The sequence below is a fragment of the Ammospiza caudacuta genome, chromosome 2 (genome assembly GCF_027887145.1).
Source record: "Ammospiza caudacuta isolate bAmmCau1 chromosome 2, bAmmCau1.pri, whole genome shotgun sequence".
Lineage (NCBI taxonomy): Eukaryota > Metazoa > Chordata > Aves > Passeriformes > Passerellidae > Ammospiza > Ammospiza caudacuta.
The window spans coordinates 4,760,820-4,784,928 of NC_080594.1; the positions used below are offsets into that span (position 1 = coordinate 4,760,820).

The window sequence follows — 24,109 nt, forward strand, 5'->3', positions numbered from 1 at the left end:
AGGCATGGCCTCACACCCTGTGACATTTGCTGGGGTGCATTACAGCCCTGGCTTTCAGCTGAACGTGTGAACACTTCCTTAAACACCACATCCTCTAAAACATAGCCCAGGGAAAGCCAACTGCAGCTACTGATGACAGGACTGCAACCTCCATGGAGCAGAGCTCCAGCAAGACAGGTGGGACCTTGATGGCAAGGGAGCTGCAGCTCCCATGGTGAACCCTCCAGCTGAGACAAGCACAGGGCTGCCACCACACAGCCCATGCAGGAGGCAAAGGGACTGTGTTATCTCAGGATGACTGGGGGGAATTGAAAATACAGAGCTTTTAGTTGAGTTGTGGCTTTTTCAGCAGTTTTTCCTTCAAAACCTTTCATCCATTTAAGTGTTCTGGTGTCCCTTATGTCCCAGGAAGAAGTAGCCTTCACTACTCCTAGTGGTAACTCCTCTACCCTCTTCTTGCCAGTACTTTTGGAATCCTGACAAATTAGGAAACATTTGTATGGACCTGACGCAAAAATTTTTCCATCTATTGTCCAAAGCAATTATGAGCCAGAGATGAAAACAGACCTTCTGTAGAGAAAATTAAGCTGTTGAAGGACCACAGATACCTTCCTGCACAGCTGTTTTCCCCCCAGTACAGTGGCAAGGCTCATTCCTGATAAATACCTTGTTCTCTTTGAGAAGTGATTTAAATCCACATTTTATTCCTTCTGGGTAAAGTATTTCCAAACTTGTAAAGAATAGAGGAAGAAGATTTGACTGAAGGGTGAAAACTTGCAAGTAGGTATAAAACCCTGAATATAAACAACACACTGAGAAAATGAAAAAAAAAAAAGACACTGATGTCCTAGAAAACCCTGGATTTCAAATCTCATTACAGCCACTTTGTAAAAAAACTCCTCTGCTATTTGCTTTCATGTTGGTCTGGTCTCCAACACTGTATTGAGATTAATAATTCCAATCAGATCACAGTGTCTATATAAACTTCAAGACAAAGTAACTCTGAAGTTTAATTGCAAGCAGTTTTGGAAATCTCATCTGCCTGAGGCCAGAGGTCAAGGGGATGATAAATTCAGCTTAAGAGCATTTTCAGTTAAAAAAATTATAAAAATAATAAATCTATCTGCAGGAAGTACTCACTGTGACATTCCAAATTTTGTTCAAGTAATTCTGCTGGGTCAATTGTCCACCAGTGGAGTTCACTCAGTATCAGTTAGCACTGTACTGGATTTTTGCCAGTTTACATATAGTCACTGTGCTGCCAGCAGCATGTTAGTGCTGTGGAGAGACTAACTGCTGTGATCAGCTGATCCAAACCCAGCTATCATTGTCTCAATTTGCTCACTGTCAGTCAACTAAAAAAAGTGGTAAATAGCCAATACAGAGAAAAGGACAGACCAAGGATTCATTGCAGGGTTCATCTATTTGATTCACTGCCAACTGATTCTCTAGCTCACTCTAAGCATCACCTGGGCCATTTTAAAAACTGTCTAAACAATTCAGAACTTTCATCTAATCCCAAGTAAGCTCATCCTGACTCTTCAGAACCAGAAGACAGATCAGCACTGCTATATAAAACCAGCATTTCCTGAAGCCTTGCAATTTTTCCATTCAGAATTGAAGGGAAAAAAGCAGCAGGTGTACCTGCTAAGGGTTTGACAGCAGTCATTAATTGTAAGTTACAAAAAAGAAAAAGGAATTACAAAGTCAGACCACCATGGTCCAACAGGAATCTACAGAACATTCAAATTTCTCAGATTCTGAATGATGTTGCAACTACTACAGATTCAGGCTCTGGGAAAGTTAGCTGAAATTTCAATCAGATTCTTGGCATTACAAACTGCTCCTTCTCAGGGTCCTGGGATCCAAACAAGGACATCCATGTGGGAAATCCATGTAGTTCTTGCTTTCACTGTAAATCATTTCTTACCCACACAAATAACAGTCCTGGTAGAACAGCACTCACTAGAGAATGATGGCAGGGACAAGAACCACCACAGAGAAATCTGACAGGACAGAACAAACCTGCTGAGAAGGAGGGCACAGTGAAAACAAGCAGAGCTGATTCGAGCAGCTGAACACTCACGGAATCAGATATGCAAACTCCAGAAAGCAAGGCACACACCTAAGTAACTTGCACTCAAAACAAAAAAGTGCAGGCTCAGTGCACTTTCAGCAGAGATGTAATGCAGAAAAATACTCAATCACTGATTCTTGAACTGATACATAAATTAAAAAATGAATAAACTTCATTTAAGTCATTTAAATGCCACTCTAAGAGCGAACACCTCTGCTACTGCTTCTAACTTGCAGAGGCAGTTTTGTTTGTATTCACAGTTCTTCTCCACCAGTGAAGTACAAAGCATTCATTCACTTCCTACACACCCTACCTTGTAAAAAAGCTCCAAGGAAGACCACAGGCCTCTGCTGCTTGACCACAGCACTGACTGTGGGAGCCACTGGTCTAAAACTGCCAGGCATTCCAAGAGACAAGAGTGTGCCTGAATCAGCAAACAGCCTGCAACAGCTCTGGGAACTGCTAGGAATGACTATCTGCCTTTCACCTCAAAAGCTTGAATACTACAACTCATTTCTTGATTACCAAGAAACACTTATATGTGATGAAAGATTTCAAATATGTTGATTTGCATGCCGATAGGACCCTTAAAGAAACAACCAAACAATGGCTAGAAGCTAACAATGTAAGTCCAACCAAATGAAATTTAGTTTCCTCACTTGTTGAAATATTCTGTTCAAAATCTGATCTACCCTGATTTCACTGTGGATCTTTTTAAAGAAAAGGAAATATGTTTAGTTGTTCTGTAAAGATGGGGCAAATGCTCAAAAGGAGGTAGAGGAACTACTTGCTGCTACAAAAGTCTGCCACAAAAAGAAACTCTGTTTGCCTGACAAAAGAGATTAAAATTCTAAGAACCAAACTAAAACTGAATGAAACAACAGCCATTTGTAGTATTTTTCAGTTGAGGTCAGCAGTGCTCACACTTTGTGTTTTCCTTTAGGAACTTACCTGCAGGGAGAACTCTGTCAATGAAGAAACAGAAACAGACTGCAGTGAGTACAGAAGGGCAAAAGCACCCTGACTCTGAGTTAACAATACAAAGTTTAGATTTACTCTGCTGCTCCTTCCAGCACACTGAGATTCAGAACCCTGGGGACACGGAAAGGTGAGGACACTGCAAGTTTTCACACCAAACATTGGAGTATTTTTGCTGTGAGGATGCAAGCACAGAACAGCATCTGTGTGTAGCTCTCTGGGCACTTGCAAGTACTCCTTCATGCCATGACAATAATTAGCTTAAACTTTGGGGGTTTCTGACCTATAGATGTTGACTCCAACAGCTACTGTGTCATAAATCTCAGTGTGCTGGTTTTGCTAAATTTTTTTTGAAGGGGAGATGGTGGGAATCATCTGTCTCACTCACCCATTCCAGAAGCATCTCCCATGATCTACAAAAGACAACTTTTATCCAGGCCTTATAGGCAGCATGCTGTTACAAGACCTAGTCCAATCAAAATCTGACTATTTTTAAACCCTGATTCTATAGCCTCTGTGAATAACTTATCTCTGAAGGCAGAAGGCAGCTTTGTGGGTCTGTGTGCTGGAACTTTGGAAATACTGCATAGCCCTGAACAAAATGCATTTCAAAACCAAACCAGTAGCCCAGCAGAGTAGGAGCTTAGACTTTACTGAGCTGACTATTAGCACATTTATTTTTTCCTGTATTGTTAATACATTAACACACGTCTCCATTATTGTGTCAGGAGAAATTAACAAACCAGGTATTGGCTTCCACACACTACACTGCTGCCACTTGCTAAAAGGGGATTAATTAAGAAAAAGTCCATTTTGAACTTAAAAGTCTCTCAGGACCTGTATCTACACAAGAAAATTGCTAGAAACACTCAAATCGAGGGAAGAAACTATTTCCAAATAAGGAAATCCTGTACTACTAACAGGTAATGATCCATTGCATAGAATCCCTGCCTGACTCATGCTCTGTCCCCTCCATGGATGTTAAGTCTGGATAAAAGCCACTTTTTCCCTTCAAAGTCAGCAGAACTTTGCCAGACACAGCAAGCACAAAGACTGGCACTTTCAAGCCCACAAAAGTTGGGAGTCTCAGCAGAAGAGAGCTCTGAGCAGCACAAATCATCTGCAAACTGGTCAGCACTTAGCTCCTCCCCTTGTGAAGGAACTAAGTGCCATGGAGCATGAGAGTGCAAGGCAATTCCTCCCCATTACCATCCCAGAACAGACTTGGCAGCTCTATGGGGTGATCCATACCTGACAGACATTGACTGTGTCTGTGTTAAACAGATACTCACTGACCACTCCCCATCCTTGCACTTCACTACCACCTGTGCATGTTAATGCACAAGATCACAACTGTGGCTATGATATTTTCTGAAAAATCTTTTCCTTAGGATTTTTTCTCCTGAGAAGCCTCAAAACCAAAATGTAAACAATGGTTATCTGCTGCTGTGGAATGCAACAGGTAGATCTGTGATTGGTTAATGGCCAACCACAGTCAGCTGGCTCAGACTCTCCGTCCAAGACAACAGCTTTTGTTATCATTCCTTTTTCTATTCTTAGCTAACCTTCTGATGAAATCCTTCTTCTATTCTTTTAGTATCGCTTTAATATCATATATATCATAAAATAAATCAAACCTTCTGAAACAGAGTCAGATCCTCGTCTCTTCCCTCATCCTCAGACCCCTGTGAACACTGTCACACACAACCATGGTTTTTTACCATTTAGTATGAGAAGTGCTTAAAACTCCATCTCAGCTAATACCAAGATGCTCCTCTTTGAAGTGCACCAAGCCTTCTACAGCAGAGCTCAGCAGCCCCAGCTCCCTGCGCGCCCCTTGTGCAGCACACACACTTTCACCAGCAGACAGCCCCTACAGCACGAATCCCACCCTGCCTGGATGCTCTCCACAGCAGCCGGCCCAGGCTGGGGGAATCCTGCCTGGGGAGCAGCAGGAGCAGTTACCTGGTGTGATCGGGCGGGCACGCTGTTTACCAGGCCCTCTGTGTCGGAGGGCGCCTTCTGCGGAGCTTGCTTAACCGGAGACATCAAGCTCTCAGAGGTACTGCAGCTGACGAGGTGGCAGAGCAGAGTTTGCACGACAATGTTCAAGAGGCACACGAGAAACAAAACAAAAAAGAACAAAACAAAAAGAAAAAAAAAAAAAAGAAAAAAAGAAACAAAAGACGAATGATGGCAAGATGAAATGTGGCAGGCTACGCCAAAGTAAAAAAAATGAACATAATGGACTCTGAAATAAACACACACAATTCTCCATCTCTCCCGAGACATTTCTCTGTCCTTCCTCTGAGCTTCACTGGGAGGAGCAGCTATTAACATAGGACAGCAGCTCCTCCACAACCCCTGGTCCTTAGATACTCTCATTCAACTCAGCCTCTCTAAAATCATGTGTTTTCTTCTCAGTTACCAGTGGTAAACAGCAATTATCTTCTACCTAGAAGCTAAACAATGCCAGTCACTGAGGCAAGTGTTGTACCAGTGCTAGTTAGAGCCAACACTTGCAAGAGCCACCAGCTCTCTCTACACAAGCAAGGTACTTCCTGCCCAACTCTGCATTAGTTCCCTTGCTTTCATAGTTAGTCTGTGAGCCCAGAATAATTCTCCCAGCAGACACCAGTCTGTGGAGCAACTACTTTAAGAGTCACACAGGACATTTATGCTGTGTGCCCTCATATAGCTACTTGAGTATTTAATCATGCAAATCATGGTTTTCAAACAAAAGAATGGTCTTGTGGTGGGAACCAACACCCCTAAAAGAAGGCTGCTGGTTTTCACCCTCTGATTGCTTCTTTTCATCTGCTTAAAGCAGGACTGAAAAGAAAACAAGCGTGTGATAGAAAAATGAATACCACAGAGCAAATGCCCTTAAAGTTGGTGACTTCTGGGCAATGCAGTGATGGGTCTCTCAGTGCCTTCCTGTACCAAAGCACCCAGCAGAGTTAAGTAGCCTTCTCCTTGGCAAGAATCACAGGAGTGCCCTCTGCTACAACCCCCTAACCACTGGGCATCCTTTTTTCTCAGTCTTTGTAGACAGTGTATAAATTGAGTACAGAAACAAACAAGGACAGTGACATTAAGCAGACCACCTCCTCACAGGGCAAGTATTTTTCACCCTTTGGTAGGTCTTACCATGGCAGATTTAGCTCCTCATACATACAGCAGCTAGAAATAAGATACTACCCCAGCCATCCTGGCAAGGGGTCGTGACTGTCTCAGAAACAATGCATCCCCTCTGTTACCAAAATTATGTAATCAATAATTGCTTTATTCACAAAACTCCTCAGATCTACACTGTCTAAATGTTATCATTCAGGTTTAAGCAACTGATCTACTTAGATTCCTGCAAGTTTTCCAATATCCAAGCTGTATGAGCCAGAGGAATGCTTACAGGGATTTTACTTCTATTCTGACACAGAAAGAGCTCTGAATTTCCTATGTTTTAGTGAATGCACTGGCAAATTCACTGCTGGAAGAGATGGAGGGACATCATCTGAGATAAACAACAACTCCACCCCAGTCAGACACGAGACAATGAAACCCAAGCACCCAGTGAAATGCAGCATCCCTTTGCCAACAGATTCCAGCACAAATTACAGTGATGTTAGTAGAGAGCTAGCTGGTTAGTCAGCAAAGGAAGGGGAAATGTGTACACACACACAGGTATTAACAGCAACCACCAACTTGATTAGTTACCATGGTGTCTAGTGGGACTGGAAGAGAAGACCCAGCCCTGTTACATTCCCAATCTGGCGTCTATATCAGGATCTCTGTAAGGAGAGGAAGGTAAGCAGGATCCGATCCCAGCACACCAGGGCAGAAAGAAAACAAAACAAAAAAACACCCAAGTCAGAGCATGAATGGAAACTGTGGCCATGCAGGGGTTCCAGATGCCACGCAGGGCCCCAGCCCACCTCAGTTCAAGGCAGAATGGTTATCTAGGAGTAAGTGCTTCTCTCCACCACCACACACCGGGTTAGCATCATGTGGAAGACAGTCCGTAAGTTTGGAGGGGGTCACAGCACACTTGGTTTCTTTCTACACATCATGCAGAGCTGGCATGGTCAGTGAAAGCAGGATTTAAACCTCAGAGATTACTTTCCCAAGAGAGTAGTTTAATCTGCTACAAGAAATCACAGTGCATCAACTACTGCTCCAGGCTCAGCACCAAGATGTGTCCTCCAGCAGGAAGACACTGGAGAGCAGGTCAGTGGGAAGCAGGGCAAGCAGGCCACCTCAGGCACACTGCTGGGGCATGACACTGCAGGGTTCTGTCCAGTTCTTAGGGGAAGGACACATGCAGAAAGGGAAAACCAGGCTTTCCACACAACTCTGAGCACACACAGCCACCCTTGCTGTATTTAGCCTTACCATAGGGCAATAGCCAACTCACTTTGTCTAAGCTCTCCAACTGGGAAAAGGACAGGGCAAAGTTTAATTTGGAAATCCCCACAAGCTTATTTTTGGAGTTATTTTCTTTTATCCCACAGGCAACCCAAAGAACCTGCAATAAGCAGGAATATTTGTTGGGCAAAGAACAGAAGAAACTTGTATGTTTTAGGGTTGTTTCTAAGACTACATACATAATTTTCATTCTTTCTTAGAGAAGCAAATTACCAGCTAATTAGAGAGGAGAAAAAAGGAAGCACCTCCTCCACCAGCAGCAAGTTTCATCACCACAGGACTCTCATCTGCCTTTGTCAGTTCTTGTTGCTTTTTCACATGCCCACTCAAAGAACTGTGCTTCACTTTGGAGTTATTCTCCTAACACTAAAAACCCTGCAGGGATACGAACAGTTAACAAAAAACAAGCAGTGAGTGAGAATGGATGCAGAGTGGCTACTCCTTCCTTACTTTCAAGTGTGGTGATGAAGGAGGTTTTGGCACGTATTTTGGTCCAGGCTTAGGAGGCAGACATTGGTAACAGAAAAATCCAGTCCTAATCTCAACACACAGCACTCCTTAAAAGTGCATGTGTGGTGCTTTTCCTTTGGAGGGGTAAGGAGAGCTGGAGGGAACAGATCAGAGCTAGAGTGTCTTGGATTAAATGCTCTGAGGGCATGTATCCTTGTGTCTGGGGATCAGCTCCAACACCTAGTGATTTTCAGGTGCAACTCATGGTCAGTAGGTCTCTTCAAGCTCAGTACAGAGGTAACCACTAAATGCAGATGATCACAGTTCCACATGACCATAGCAATCTCTAGCTGTGATTACCAAGGCTCGGCTGAAATAACTCCTACCCCCCTTTAAGCCCTCCCTCTGAGCCTGCTGCTGTTCCACACATCAGCCAGGGGTGAGGAGGGAGATCTCTTACCCAGAGTATCGTTTTTTAGAGTTGTTCTTTCTGATGACAAGACACACGACAATAGAGATGAGCGATGAGAGCCCCGTAACCGTACCGATGGCTATCCCCGCCACGGTGGCAATGGGGAACGCAGGCAGGCTGTCTGCGGAGAGAAGGGAGAAAACATTCAACTCTTCTGCATCCCTGCTCAACACAACTGCAAACCACAAATGCCCCTGAGTCTGGGTTCATTTAGAGCAGGAGGCAGTAATGTAATACCCAGAAATTACAGCATGCAGCCTGAGTGGCAGTGGCAGCAGGCAGCCAGCAGAGTAACATCAACAGAGCACACACCAGGAGTGTTCTTAGTGTCACCGTCCTTCAGGAGAGAGTTCACGTTCAACCAAAAATTTTTACATGTCAGGGAACACAAGTGACAATGAGGACAACCCTGTCTCATATTGTATCTGAAGGGGAAAAAAAAACCAGGTTACAGCCATCTGGCAATTCCCAGCGAGGTCAAGAGGAAGAGGCAGGCACACTTGAAAGCGGATTGGGACACAGCACATGGCTAACCCACCAGGAGTGCTGAATGCTGGGTGTTCTCCAGGGAGCATGCAGCACACAGCACAGCTCCCACCCAGCATCACCCTTAGCAGTGTTTATACATGACTGGTGTCTCCAAACACAGCCCTGTACATTTTTATAGACTCATTTTTTAACCTTCTTAAGTCAGGATCATTGTACAATACCAGGAAAACATGTAGAAGAACACAGTGTTGCTTTACTCACGTTTTCCCTAATATTATTTTGGGGGAGAGTAGGCCAAAAATGAGCAGCCAGAAACAAAAGCCAATCAGAGAATGAGTACAAAATACCTACAAGTCAAAGAATACACAGACTACCATTACAAATGAGAAAGTCCTTTCCTTCCCCCCACATCACGTTAACATCTCTGTCCAGAGGGTTTCTTACAAGACTCCATGCTGCTCTAGCTACTTATACCAAAACCAAGTGAATCAGCAAAAACTCCAACAAGTAAAACCTACACCTATATAGAAAAATCTGTTTCAGACACCTCCATCTAATCATCACAGAATTGTTGAGATGGAAGGGAAGTCTTGAGATTGTCTAGTCCAATCCCCTGCTTAAATTAAGCAGGGCCAAGTAGCACAGTTTGCTCAATGCTCTGTCCACTTTGGATTTGACTGTCTCCAAGGACAGGAGACTCTTCAGGCAACCTAGCTGTCATGGCTTGACAGTGGCCCTACACCAGGCACCACAAGAGTCACAGGCTCACCCTCCCCTGCCACAGCTGGGCAAAGGAGGGAAAAGGAAAAAAAGTTAACAAAGGTTTCATGAGTGAGATAAGGACCAGGAGAAGCATTTCAAGGGCAAAACAGGCTCAACTTTAGTTGCAAAGTGAAATGTATTAGTTATAGATTCAGAGAAGGATAATGAGAAGTAAAATAAGCCCTCAAAATACCTTCTCCTCCCCAGCCCCTCCCTCCTTCCCACTCACAGCACAGAGAGACAGCATGGGGGTTTTGGTCAGCCCCTCACCAAGATTTTCTTCCACTGCTCAGGGAGAGTCCTTCTCCTGTGAGGCTGTGGGATCCCATGAGCTTCTCCAGAGTGGCTCACTCTCACAAGCAGCAGCCAAACCACACCTGCTGCAACGTGAATTCCCCCACGGGCAGACTGTCCTCCCAAAACTGCTGTGACATCTCTCTTTCCTTGGGGTACAGTCCTCCAAGGATGGGCTGCTCCAGCCTGCAAGCAGGGCCCTTTCTCTGCACCAGGTCTTCCACTGGATCACAGCCTCCTCCAGGCATCCACCCACTCTGGCATGGGCACCTCCTACAGGGGCTGTGGGTGGATCTCTGCCTCCCCTGTGGATATCCATGGGCTTCAGGGGCACAGCTGCTTCACCAAGGCCTGCGGAGGAATCCTGGCTCTGGCACCTGAGCACATCCTTCCCCTCCTTCTCCACTCACCTTGGTCTCTTCATGTTGTTTCCCCTCATATAATCTCACCTCCTCCTCTTCTCTGTCTACGAGCAAAAAAACCCTGTGACCTTGTTTTGATTTTCTTCTTAAATATGTCACCACAGAGGCATTACCAGCCTCTCATGGGCCCAATTTTGGCCAGCAGCATGTCCATCTTCTGGGCCATCAGCCACTGGCTCTGCTGACACGGTGGGAAGCTTCCAGCAGCTTCTCACAGGAGATATCTTAGTGGTCCCCTGGTATATACAAGCAGGCAGTGCCAAACCAATACACTACCTACCATGTAGGTACTGCAGTGAAAAGCAGCTCAGTTAGTTTGGCAATTTTTAAAAATGAGGCCACCATGGAACTTATTAAATGCTTAATGCAAAACCTAAAGCTAACCTATCATCTATCAGCTCATTGAAATGGGCAAAGAATGAATATGGCTTTGAACAGTTTATACCACCAGATGTACAATTCAGAACCATTAGATGCACACACAGTAAAAAAATGTGCACAAATGTCATCATGCATTTATTCCAATTGAAAACATTGCTCCAGCTCAGTTCAGGATGAGTTACAACCTACTGCAAGAGCTTGGAAACACATTTTCAGTCATCCTAAAAATGTGAAGAGAACTGTTGCAGCATTTTCTCCAATGGTGAGAAGTGTTTCAAATACAGGGCTCCATTCAGAATCAGATTCTCTTCCTGGTGCCCCACCTATGGAGAAGACAGCATGCAAGTGTGTTGAAAAATATCAGCTGAATTAGTGTACTAAGGTCAGTCTTTAGCTACTTAACCTGGACTAAAATCTGAAAAGGCTTTTCCAAGCCAGCCTGACTTTGCCAAACCAGCAGCTGCTTTACTGCTTCTTCATAGTGACAATCATTATGAGAAAATAAACAGATCCTATTTTATATAGGCCTCAAACTTCCAAGAAACAGAAAGTTCTAAGTGATAGCTGGACCTCCAGAGATCCTGCTCAACCCAAACTGTTCCATGAAGAGAAAAATTAGATAGAGATCTTTCTTACATACGGACATGGAATGACCTCCTGAGCAGGGGTACACACCTGCTCTAGCAGCAGAATCATTCCAATTAGGACACACAGACAGGTATCTTCCCTAACATATCAAAACTAATGGAATGCTGCATCAGCACTGCCATTTATGAATTCAACATTTATTCTTGTCCTTCCTGAATTATAAATTTGAAATGCAATTACTGTAACACTCATTTCATTGTACAAAACATCACCTTTTGGCTGACCTCAAGTTGAGCAATCAAATGTTTTGGATGATAAAGGCAAATAAAGAGCCAAACTGACAAACAGAATCTTTGTGCTCTTCAACTGTGACAAATGTTGCCAAATGCTAACCAGAAGCCTCGTGTAACTACAAGTAGCCAGGCTCTGAGGTTTTTATGAACCACCATGGATTCTTTAAGAACACCTGAGTAAAAGAGACTGAATGCACACTCAACACAAACACCTTTGCATGGAACACAGTAGCATTTCACTTTCTGTATGTTTAGATCAGATGTACAGTTTTGCACTCCATTAAGTATACCAGAAGGGTTTCAAGCAAGCAAGGGTTTTCTCCTTGCTCACCAGACTTCATAAGTCACCCTAACCCTTGAAGCAGCATAATGCAGGAAATATATTCACAGGACTTCAAAATGAGAAATGTGTTTTCATTAAGCCTTCCATCAGCTTTTCCTAGTAATTGTTTAAACCACAGGAATTAGTGGGCATAGAGGAAAAGGGTATGACATAAAATTTTAAAACAGCTAACAGATACTGGCTCCATTATTAGGACCTGGAAGAAGAGAATTAAAAACCAATTGTTCCCTCCAGGCCACTCCCCCACCCCCAATAAAAGTGATTTAGACAAGGAATGGAGGGGGAAAAAAAAACAAGTGAGAAGGAAAAAAATCATATAGGGTGAATGAATACCTTTCTCCACAACTCTAACTCGGATTTCTCCTGGTTTGACAACAATGTCAGGTGGGTTCTTGACATCACAAATGTACGTGCCGTTGTCCCGGAACTGCATGTTTGATATTGTGATAGAAGCATCTTTCTTGTTAAGATCTCCAGCCCAAGTGATCCTGTCTTTAAATGGTATGTCTTTTCCAGGGTATGACTTCCCATTAGAGTAATAGAAAAACTGCAGTCAAGGAAAAGAGGATACAAGAACAACCCAATTAGCAAGTACAGAGCCACTGTGCTTCTCCCACTATTCCAGCACTCTCCCAGAGCCAGCTGTGTTACTAAACCTCAGCCAGTAGCTGAAGTTTTTCTCCTCCTGCCTCACCACTTCTGTGGTCTACCAAGTCTGCCTTGTTGCCTCTTGATAACATAACCATGTTTGTACCTCAACCACACCAGAACAAGAGACTGCAAGTTTCGGTTTTCTGCTGGTTTTGATTTGTTTTGTGGTTGGATTGGCTGGGGCTTTTTTCTGTTTTGCAGAGGACAGAGTTTTGCAGACAAGGAGGTGGGGGAAAGAAAACAACCTGGTAACCTGATAATAATTACAGGACAGAACACTCCTGGAACACAGCCATCTGTCTTTCAGGCACAGGAAGCCGCCTGCATCCTAGCAGAAAAAGGACACCAAGTTTCCCATCTTGTGTTTTGCTGTGTGTTACTTGCAACTAAAGCACAGCTAAATTAACATGCAATACTCTCCCTTCCTTCCACCCCCTCAGAAAATCCCATGACCAATTTAGAGTATATCTAGCTGTTTTCCAGAAACCTTCAGGTAACTAAATATAACTGTTTCCCAGTTTTTAAGTGACTAAGCTGCACATTGGCTCTGCATTCCCTATACATGACCAAAACCCTTTGAAGAATAAATCTCCTTAGTACAGGCTAAGGAGGAACTGAGTATTTCCTAACCATACCTGCCCAAAATTGGAATTTACAGCAGCAGAAGTGCATAGACTTCTACAGGACAACTTTGCCTTCAAACACATGGGATACCCTAAGAGAGGCATCAAGGCTGCAGGAGAACTGCAAGAGCACATTCTTTCTTAATTGGTGTTCCACAGCACAGCAAGATAAATCTAATCAGGAATCAAGCCGAATTCCCTTCAGTTCAGTCTCCAGAGAATAATGAAAGAAATTCAGGACAATATTCCAGCTTCCTCTTCCTCCTGCCTTATTTACAAAGCAGTGGCTCTGCCACAGAACAGCCTGCCTACTGCCCCATATTTCCATTCAAGTCACCTCCTATTCTTTTTCCTGCCCTTGATCTCAGGTTTGCTTCTCCAACACCCTCTCTATCAGACCTGCAGTCTGAATATCAGGCCTTATCACTTGGCAGCACAAATCTTGTCCAGATCAGGTATGTGCACATCATGGCCATCTGTCCTACTTGCAGGCAATCTTATTTGTTGTCTACAGATTACCATAAATTCAATGAAGTATTTCATGTGGTGGAAAGCTGGCAAGCACACAGCCAGCTGTCAACATTTTGGAGGGACCCTGCATCAGTCTGCAGCTTTTCCAGCTGGACTGTAACCTTTAACACAGCAGCACTGCATTACCACACCCCTGTGCACAGGGGAAGCCATCCCACTGAAATCTAGAATGCCAAAAGCAGATTCCTCAGCTCTCTAGATGTCCTGACCTGGGGAAGGAGAAATCACAAAGTAAAACATGTCCTGAAACACAAGTTAAGTGCCTCAAGCCATCCTTTGCCTGTGGTGGAGTGAGATGAGACTCTGGAACATGTGGTGAGGGAAGGGGACAAGCAGGAGAAACTCCCAGTTGAGTCAGCTTCACCACATGGCCACAAGATTGCCAGTGTGATTCTAAAGGGACACAGGACCATCCTTGTAAAGAGAAGCATGGCCTTACCTCAGACATAAGCTGAGCATGAGATTGGTCTTTCAAATTCACACATACCAAGCTATGCAATGCCATCACTCAGGCTCATAAACAAACATCCCCTCCACACCTCCCCAGACCCTCAAAAGAAACAGGGAATTGACATCAAATTATGCTGGGTCCCTGCAGCTCAAAGAAAATTTGCTTTTCTTTCAGTTGTGCTGATGGCTACATCCAGGTGGAACAGAACTGACTTCAATTCCAAAAACAATGTTATGTGCTGAAGCTGTATTCCTACAAGTGAGCAGTGGTGCAGAAAGGGAACGGCAGAACAGGATATACGGGGAGCGGAAATGCACCACCAGATGGCTTCTCTTCACCCATCCTGTTCAGCACTGGCAGGAAATGTGCCCTACTTCCCTTACTTCTCCCCAACTCCTGCTTTGGAGCTGGGAAGAGCTCCCTCCTCAAAACTAAATATTTATTTCACTGAGAATTCAGAAGCTTGTCCTTCAGAACTCTACACAAGATGCTCACACACTGGTTTTGACCATCTCTGAGCATTGAAGAGCTCCTAGAGTTTACATGAGCTCATGTCTGTAGCAGAGGGAGGGAGACAAACACAAACAGGCTGAGCAACCTGCTGTCCCCACATCTTCAAAGGTGTCCCAGAGCTCCATGTTCTGCTTCCTCTAAATTCTCATTCACTACAAGGAACAAGAAAGAAGCACAAGTGTCTGAGGAAGGAGAGGAAGAAGACAGCTATCAACCTACCAAAGCCATTTCTTTGAAGACTTACATCCAAAGGATATGAGCCCCCTTGGGCCCAATATACAGGAACTGAGCCATGACAAATATTATTTGCCTAAGTTCCTTGCTAGTCTGATTTTTCATTTGTCAAGTAACTATAATATGAGGATATAACTGCTTCCTGATTTGAGCTATTCAATTCTTTTCTGAAACCAGGGAGACTGGTCTTACTTTAAACCCTCCCAAACAGAGGCTATACAGTATACAAGCAAAACAAACAATACACAATGTAGGATGCAATTACAGAGGTAATTCAAATTCTCTGACTGCTATGTTCAGTCAAATGCAAAAGGATGGAGGATTTACAAGATTCCTAGATGCTCGTCTACCTCATACATACAGCTTCCATGCCAACATCCCTCTTCTAAGACTAACAGAGTAACCAGTATATTCTGTGGTCACTGCCCACTGCAGTCTTGGCAGAGATCTAGCAATATTTTCATACAGCACTATAAAAGCCCCCTAAAATCACAGTGATGGAGATAAGGCACACGAAGGAGGGTCCAATCCATATCTGCTTGCTCCTTAGCACCAACCAGAAGACCAGAGCTCAGCTATGCCAGCCTCCCCTCCCAGGTGTGCTCCCCTCCAGCCATTGCTTACTGAGATACGAGTGGCTGCTCCCTCTGGCTGGAAGCTCCAGGACACAGATGCTGCACTGCTGATCACCTCTACGGACGTGAACGTGCACGGGAGCTTCGCGTCCGTCCCGTTCTCCACAAACATCTCCTCCGGGGTGTTCACCTCTACTGCTGACACTTGCACTGCATGGCAAAGGCAAAGGGAAGAAAGGAGGAGAACAAGACACATCAGTGCTGCTTTGAGAATGAGCAAGTTCACATCACACTGCCTACAGGGGCAGGAGACAAGAGGCATCAGTAACTCCTGCGTCGGGTGACTGCGCAGACATTGCATTATACCTGCAATCAAACAAGTACAGAGCAGGCCAAGCACATTCACTTCTCCTTCCTTGTATTATCTGTGACGGGATGTTTTCCACTCACAGATGTTTCCTCTACAACACTTTGTGGAAGTCAATTCTATGGTGCAAGGGATGAGTTTAATGTTTTTTCGTACCAGCTGACAGCAGGCATTGTAATAATTAAGCCTCATCAGAGGAACTAACAGCCTGGCCCAGCTATTACTCAATTTCCTCTCTGGCACACATCTTGTTTCACATCTCCAGATTTTCCTAGCAGTAGGTAAAACAAAGGCTCACCTCCAGAAAGCTGAGGAGCAAACTCCTCTCACTTACAGCTATGCCTCTACTCCTGCTCTCTGCCATGCTCCCAGGTCTGCGTGTGCAAGGCCTCACAAATAATCTCTGTTATAGTTCAGAAGCATGAGAGTAGTTTAATTTTTTTCTACCTTCTGCACAGTGAAAACAGCAAGCAGACCACAAACATCCCCCAGATTTAAAGTAATCAATGTTGATATTGTGCTTGTACTGCTAGTTTTCCTAATAAGTTATATTCATAATTTGGAAAACATGTTGAAGATATGCTTTATCTAGCACCTTCTAAACTGCCAATGCACTATCCCTATCTAGATTTAAGCAGATACATCTCTACATTCATTCAGATTTATGTAGAAAAGCAAAGCATGGTCTTGTGACATCACAAGAGAATGTCAGTGCTCATGTCACATCCACGTGAAAGCAAAAATCATGTCAGGTCAGTGCAGGTGGCTGCACATATAATGTGTGTTCCTGGTACCTCAAATATAAGTTTTGATTTTTATTAAGCCATGATTTTAAGCACAGAGATGGTAACAGCAATCTACTTCTGTTCATAGGAGTCTATGTTTCTGGGCTTCAGTACCTTAAATCCCCTTGTCAGAACAGCAGAACAAACCTTCCTGCTCCATCAGTACCTCAGCTGATTTGCTTCTCAGTTTTGAATAAAGTAGCTCATAGCAGGCAGACCAAACAGAAAAAAGCAAGTTGAAGACTGTTTAGAAAAAATAAAGAAAATCCCACCTGTTGTACGTTGGGCCTGATTAGCATAAAATATTTGATAATCAAGATGCCTTGGCAAGAACAAACAGAGCTTTGAAGACTACCAGAAGATTGAATCAAGACTGGCCGGCAGGAAGATTGAATCAACTTCTGCAAGCAAGAAATGTTGCAAGATGTATAAGTTTATTTATGGGATGACTAACCCAATCATTTTAGTAAAAAATTACTAGCCTTCCTAGATAGCATATAAGCATATGTAGTCCACAATAAATTTGGATTCTGATCACCACTCAGTCCCCTGTCTCTCATTATCACCAATACTCACCTACCTTAGTCCTCAAATCATGAAGTCTGAGTTTTCAGTCAGTGAGAGCAACCAGCTCTGCATCCCTCAGAAGTTGGACAGCAAACACCTGACAGAATTGGCATGCAAGCAGGGCTGGGAGGAGCACATCACAGTAATTGCAACAACCAAAACCAGAAGAAACCATTCATTAATTCTGCTGCTCAGATCCCACACCGTTCACTTCCAAAACTCACTAACTCTTCTGTCCCATCAGGTTATCTCTTGATACCTCAAGATTCTCCTCTCATCACTGCTCTCATTTCCAAGAGAAAAAGAGCCCCAAAGGGGGTGGGGAGTAGGGATGGTGAATTTTCATCATGAGGGTTTGTCAGAGCTTCCTTTCTCTTGTACATACTCTGACTATGGGCCAAAAAATATTCTCTTATAAAACAACTACCAAACATTTATTTGGAACATACAAAGACTTCTAGCAATCAAATCAAATGAACTGAGAGCTGCTGTGCTTTATGTATTTTTTCCAGCTAATGGTGTAGAAAAGAAAAATAAAATAAAATAAAATCCATTGTAGTAAGTCCAAACCACAGAACAAACCTCTCTTTCAACCATAAAATAAGCAAGATGCCCTCAGTATTCGTGTAGGAAGAAAAGAGTCTGCACAGACATTGTCTGCTTGTACATGGTACAGAGAACTCCTTGCCACACACAGGCAGTGGGTAGCACAGATCTGCCTAATCTAAAGAAGTCACTGTTCTCACTAGAACTGTAGTGAAGCAAAAAAAAAAAAAAAAAAGAAAAGAAAAAAAAAAAAAAAGGACTCTACTTTTCCCTACTTCATCCCTAGTCTGGGAAGGAAGGAACTATGTAATCCTGTGCAGAAATTTCTATCAAGTTATCAAGTTTAATTTTCATCTGTCCTACTGCTGGCTCAATTCAATGTTCTTTGCTGATTTCTCTCCTCTGCCTCTTTCACGGCTTCAAAAATTGTTTTCCTGCTTCTGTTGCCTTACAGCATGAGACAGAGGCTCCTTAAATCATAACCTGACTATTTGGCAGAGAGACCACAAGATTTATCAGTTGTTCACCCTCAGCCCTCTGATCACATACTTTTACTGATATGGTGGCTGTTCCCACTGCCTTGAACTCTTTGGCCTCCTCTGTCATAATAAAATCCACATGGATCATCTCCAGCTCTAGCTCTTTTCCTCCTCTTTCCACATTTACCAGGATTATATCCACCTTCCAGCTCCTACACCTATATAAATATTCCAGTTGGAGAAAGTTGAATTTTGAGTCATATTTCAGTCACACCTAGCTACTGCTCTATTCCTCAAGCTTACTCAGCCTTAGTTCCTCTCAAGAGGAAAAAATGATCACAGGAAACTGTCTGCGAGAGAAGAGTGCTTTAGGAAGGGAAGGTCAGCAAGGTACATAGGGCAAAAATAAATATTTGCTCTTCTCCCATGCATCCTCCTTGATCCCATCACCCTGTCCAACTGCCCATAGTTCCAGTATTTCCTTCTGAACATCTCATTTAGCCTTCAGCTGCTTTTATTCTTTTCAGCAGAAAAATGGTTCTCATTTTCTCACCTATCATCAAAATAATTTGGAAAAAACCACCCTGTGCCTCTTCAGCCATTTCTTTTAAATCTCTAGTGTTGTTCAAGCAGTTTTACTCCAAGTATAATAACTTCCTCCAGCTCCCTTTTCAACCCCCACACTGCAATTAAAACTTTCCATCCACATCTTCCTTTCCAGACAATCCTCCTGCTCTTGAAATAGGATAAGACACTCATATTCTTACTAACTTAATGATATTTTCTTATTTTTCCGTCACATATCTTCATTCTTCACCAATGCTCTCTCTACTCTCAGGTCTCTCTTTCCTCAGTATCTTGCCTCAGAGATCTCATCTGCACAAGTTCAAGCTCCCATCCCTGCACTGACTGCTCAGATCTGTGTCTCTGCTCAGGATCCGTCTCCTTATGCTCTAAGCACAGCCTCAGTCTGACATCTCTGTCAATGCTAAGTTGTCAGCTCACACTAAATGGGACTAAAGCAGAGCTCAGAGCCCTCCACAGCTGCTTTTACCACAACAGACCTGCCATGTGTCTCTCCAATTCAACACCTGTGCAGCACCTCTGACTTTGAACTCTTCCCAGCTCAAGGCAGAGTCTGTCAGAGTTTCCAGGCACCTGTTCAGCTGACACCAGACTAAAACCTCCAGTTTGTACCTTGGCCTTCATTATTGTGATGTCCTTTTTGCTCTGGACAGATGGACAGTTATTGGTCATGATGAGAAAGACTGACTGGTGATCAAAATCCAAATTTACTGTGGACTACATATGCTTATATACTATGCTAGAAAGGCTAGTAATGATTTACTACAATGATTGGGTTGATCATCACATAAACAAACTTATACATTTTGCAACATCTCTTGCTTGCAGAAGTTGATTCAATCTTCTTTCCTGTCAGCCAGTCTTGATTCAGCCTTCAAAGCTCTGTTCTTGCCAAGGCATCCTGATTATCAGATCTCTTATGCTAATCAGATGCAAAATACTCTGTCTTGGGTGCCCCAACAGACAGTGACAGAGCAGTAAGTGCTGCAGTTCCTGGTAACCAAGCTGCTCCAAGGGTGACATCACATATGCAAGATCACTGCTAGTGGGAATGACACCAAGCACACATCCCTGTTTCAGTATGAACAGACTCTTGTCCCAGACCACATTATATTATTGGTCTCATCCAAAACTTTTCAAAACCAAACTGTGGCAGCTCCTCCTAAACGCTGTCCCTCAGGCTTGGGAGGATCTGCTCAAAACCTGCAAAATCCTTTCACTTCCTTTGAGCCCTCCAAAGCAAGTGGTAACTCCATCTGTATGAATCCAACAGTGCCTAAGCTGCCAGTGCTTGGAGATCAACACCTTTTAAAACTGAACTCATCTTGTCCTACTTTTACTTGTACTCCCTGGTTGCTAGCGCTTGCCCCCGTGATTTTTTTTTGTAAATATTTTGGGCAAGAATTGTTTTTATTCTACATTTTTATGTAGAAATATGGTTCACCATTTGGTTTGGTAGCATATCACAAAGAAATTCTTCTGTGCACCAAAGTTTTACACTAATTTACAGGTAGATAATTAAAACTTCTTTGCAGACCACTGTTTCTACTGAGATCGTGGATCTAATGAAAACATTCTTTTAATTAATACTGTGAACACACCAAAATAAACTCAATTCCCCTGCATTCAACTCAATTTGATCACTAAGAGACCTAACAAACCAAGAACACAAACAGCTAACCCTGTAATCACAGGCATGTTATTTCCATCAGCACAAACACAGCCCACATGGACACTCTCCTCACACTGCTAAATACAGGATGCTTATGGCTGCTACCATTCCCATCCTACTCCAGCAAGAGTGTTACTCCCCTCTTTTTGAAATGGCCAATCATCAGTTTATTAATTAATACAAGCAACTTGCTTTGTTTATCTTAAAGGCACCTGGTAGTACAGCCATGTATACAATTTATAAATGAAGTCGCTTATGGAGGCAAGGTCTTGACAACATGACAGAAAATTCAGGGTTTCATTATCTTCACTCTGGTCTCCCCAGCAGCCCAGAAGTTTCATCAGAAAAGAGAATGTGGTTTTTTCTAATAACTAAGGGCCTAAAGTCACAAAAACAATACACACTTGAGAATCGGTGCTTTCATTAACAAATACTCTTGCTCAATATCAAGTGTCTTGTGAAACACCTCCTGTTGACAGCATTCTCAGCTAGGGTTGCATGGCATTTAGTCCTTTCCCCCACAAAGCAGCTGCCCTGTACAGTCAGCATGAAACAACAGCAGCCAGACCCCTAGAAAACACCCCAGAAAGCCAGAACAAAATTACAGCCCCCAGCACTTATGTCCCCCCAGACCATTTCTTCACTGTGGATAAAACACCTGGTGGAGAAGCCTTGGCTTTCCTGCCTTGGCAGACATGCCAAAATTGTTCCCGTGAAACTGCACAAGATCTGTTAAAGCACCCAGATGCTGGATAGAATTTCCACACAAAGAGTTCCTTCACATCATTTAGCCTTGACAGAAAAGTAGAACCCATGCCTTCCACCCAGGAGCAAACCATGGTGTACTTCACAAGGACAACACCACACAGGTACTGAGAGGCCACATGTGTCCAGCTCCTCCTCACAGAGACTGTCCCTGCAGCCCCCTGTCACCACAACCTCTATGTCTGCACTCCCTACATTTACACAGGACACAAAGGAAAACAGCTACAGAAACCGTGACTAGACAGAGTCACACCAACCAAATCTGACATCTAAGTTTCAAAGCAACAAAAACTAAATTCCATTGCCTCGAAGGAGGACAGAAGAGTTAAATTTCACTCTCAAATGCCAATTCACCAGAACGGCTTTTAGCTGTTGCCACAGCATCTTCCCAGGTTGCCAATCTTCTCAAGTAACCCAGGCTGCTGGAGGAAAGAGAGCTTCCTGACTCCAATAACACATTCCTGCAACTCCAGGAACCAGAAAGCACAGCTGTGACACCCAGCCCATGAACACCTACCACCTCCTGTCACCATGCTGCTGGAAACCATCCCCCAAGCAGAGACAAGCATCTGCTAAAGAAACATTCACTTTCTCCTGGCCTCTTTGCACATGCAGCAAAGCACTGCCTGACTCAACAATGAGGGAAAAAATAGCATCTTGTCACCCCAAGTGAAAGGAAAGCAGTTTCACTGAGAAGTCTTGAGCAGGCTGTGGCTAAGCTGTCAAAGCAGACAATAACATCTATGTATCTCAGCCCTCCATACCTCCATGCACCTACTCTGACAGGACTTAAATCTCCAGAGCCACCAAACTTTGGTACTTCCTTCTCCTCCCACACCTCAAGGTCAGCTCTTGGCGTGTTCTCCTCCATATGACGCAGAGCTGCTCATTGTTCTGCCAGGGAGCGGCAAAAAAAACTAGGCTGAGATTTACCTTCAAAGCCCATGCTTTAACCAGAAATTAGAACAATGAGAAACAGCAAAAATTGCCTGAGCTCCCTTGCCAGGCAACAGATTTCTTGTTCAGTCCTGAGGAAATAATTTCACTGCTACATCACTCTCTCAACTCTCTCATCTCATAAAACAGAGATGCTTGTAAAGGTGCTCAGAACCATGAACAAGCAGTGTAGCTGCACGGCTTCATGCTCCTATTACAGCACCACTCACACGTCAGGTTTGGGCAGATACTCAGTCTCGAGGCAAGTAACTTCTGGTTACTTCCAGTGCTTTTCCCTGGGGATCACTCAGCAACACTTCCCTGCCTGTGCTGCAGGCTGGGACACCAACCAGCAGCTCAGGTACTTTCCAAACCACACACTGCACTTTTCTGCTCAACAGCCCTGAAGTGGTTTTCCTTCCATGCCCAAGTAAGTTTACAAGACCTCAAATGCAAGTAAACAGTTCTTGTTGACAAAGCCAAACCAAAAGAGTGGAGAACCCAAAGGGGGCAAGTTAAGTAAAGCTGTTCAAAGTGCAAAGGGTACCTGGAACAGCTGATGGCAGCTCTTCTACCTCTAAGCCTGCAAAACCAACAGAGCCACTTAAAAACGTAGCACATTATTTTCTGGACACAAGTAAAGATGTCAGAAAATAGGAACACAGATTACAGAAAGCCAGAAAGGACAGAAAAGTCTCCTTGAAATACACCAGATTTTTCCCCACAAATAGGGAATAAAGCTTACTTAGCTCAAGAACTGAGAGGAACTGGGTAAACATCTCAACACACGGCACAGAGAATAAAAAAAGCATCCCACCATCACAAGCATTTCCTAAAATTGCTATAGCAATCCACTAAAACTGTCACAACTACTAAGAAAATGAGAGTATTAAGGATCAGAAGTTGTAGACTAAAAAACCACAACCAAACAACAGCAAAACCCAAATCCATGGAGTGGACAGTAGAGATTGACATATTGCTGGCTGGGACAAAAGCTTCCCTGCAGGCTTTTTTCTTTTTTGGGCTATTAATACCATCTCAAGTGAAATTATGTTAAAAACACCAGTCATGTTGCCAACTGCTGATGGCATGCAGCATCTTTTTCACAAAATCCATCATTAGCAGCATGGGAACTACCAATTTCCAAAACAAACCAGGCAGTGGATACACAAGGGATGTGGATACACTGTATGTTCATGGGGACACACAGTGCAAAGCCTACATATCAGACATAGGGAGCTGCCCTTTTCCTGACCCTTTTACAGTAACCAATTCACAAAGCTGCAACCAGCTCAGCCCATACACACAGCAAGAAACATCTGCAAAAGCTGCACTTTGCACCATCCAAGGTATCATTAGCATTCCATGAGCATTCACTCCCACCTGCCATCATTCCTGAACCAGAATCATGCCCATCTCTTGCCAAGTGAGCACAAATTTTTTTCCCTGTATACAGAGAGACTCAATTAAAACCTCTTAAATAAAATGCTACCATTTAACTGAGCAGTAAGAAAAATGAAATTACATCACTGAAGTGCTCACCCTCCTCAGCTGACAGGGTATTCATGCAGCCAATCTGTTCTGGTGTGACTAGAGCTTACTTCAGCAGTTCAAGCCAATCCAAAGCCCTTGGAGGACCAGATTCCTTACTGATCCATGGACTGCTGAACATCTGCAGCCAGCTCTGGCACCAAGCTTGCAGCAATCTCACACTTACTTGCTACTGAACTGCTGAGCAAACTCATAACCAGCTATAACCTGCAGCAGCACAACCACAAAACCAGAAGGAAAAGCCCATGCTAAATATTTCAAAGCATTGTTCCACAAGAATTTGTCAGTGGTGGTGCCAATTTAAATA

At 43.6% G+C, this 24,109-nt stretch overlaps 1 protein-coding gene across 5 annotated transcripts in view; it reads right to left on the reverse strand.

Annotated features, from left to right (window-relative positions):
• MPZL1 (myelin protein zero like 1) overlaps window positions 1-24,109 on the reverse strand; it is a 35,623-nt gene that overhangs the window by 5,995 nt on the left and 5,519 nt on the right. The window contains exons 2-6 of one of the 5 annotated variants that reach the window (XR_009276022.1): window positions 15,599-15,759; window positions 12,305-12,518; window positions 8,388-8,520; window positions 6,770-6,843; window positions 5,021-5,126 (exon numbers count right to left, since the gene is read on the reverse strand). Coding sequence is in view for 4 of the 5 variants with exons in the window: in XM_058825468.1 (XP_058681451.1) it covers window positions 5,021-5,126; window positions 8,388-8,520; window positions 12,305-12,518; window positions 15,599-15,910 (765 nt within the window). In the remaining variant the exon portion in view is untranslated. Of the gene's footprint in view, window positions 1-5,020; window positions 5,127-6,769; window positions 6,844-8,387; window positions 8,521-12,304; window positions 12,519-15,598; window positions 15,911-24,109 lie in introns of those variants that run through there. The other 4 variants (XM_058825470.1, XM_058825469.1, XM_058825468.1 and 1 more) reach the window with 4 other exon arrangements.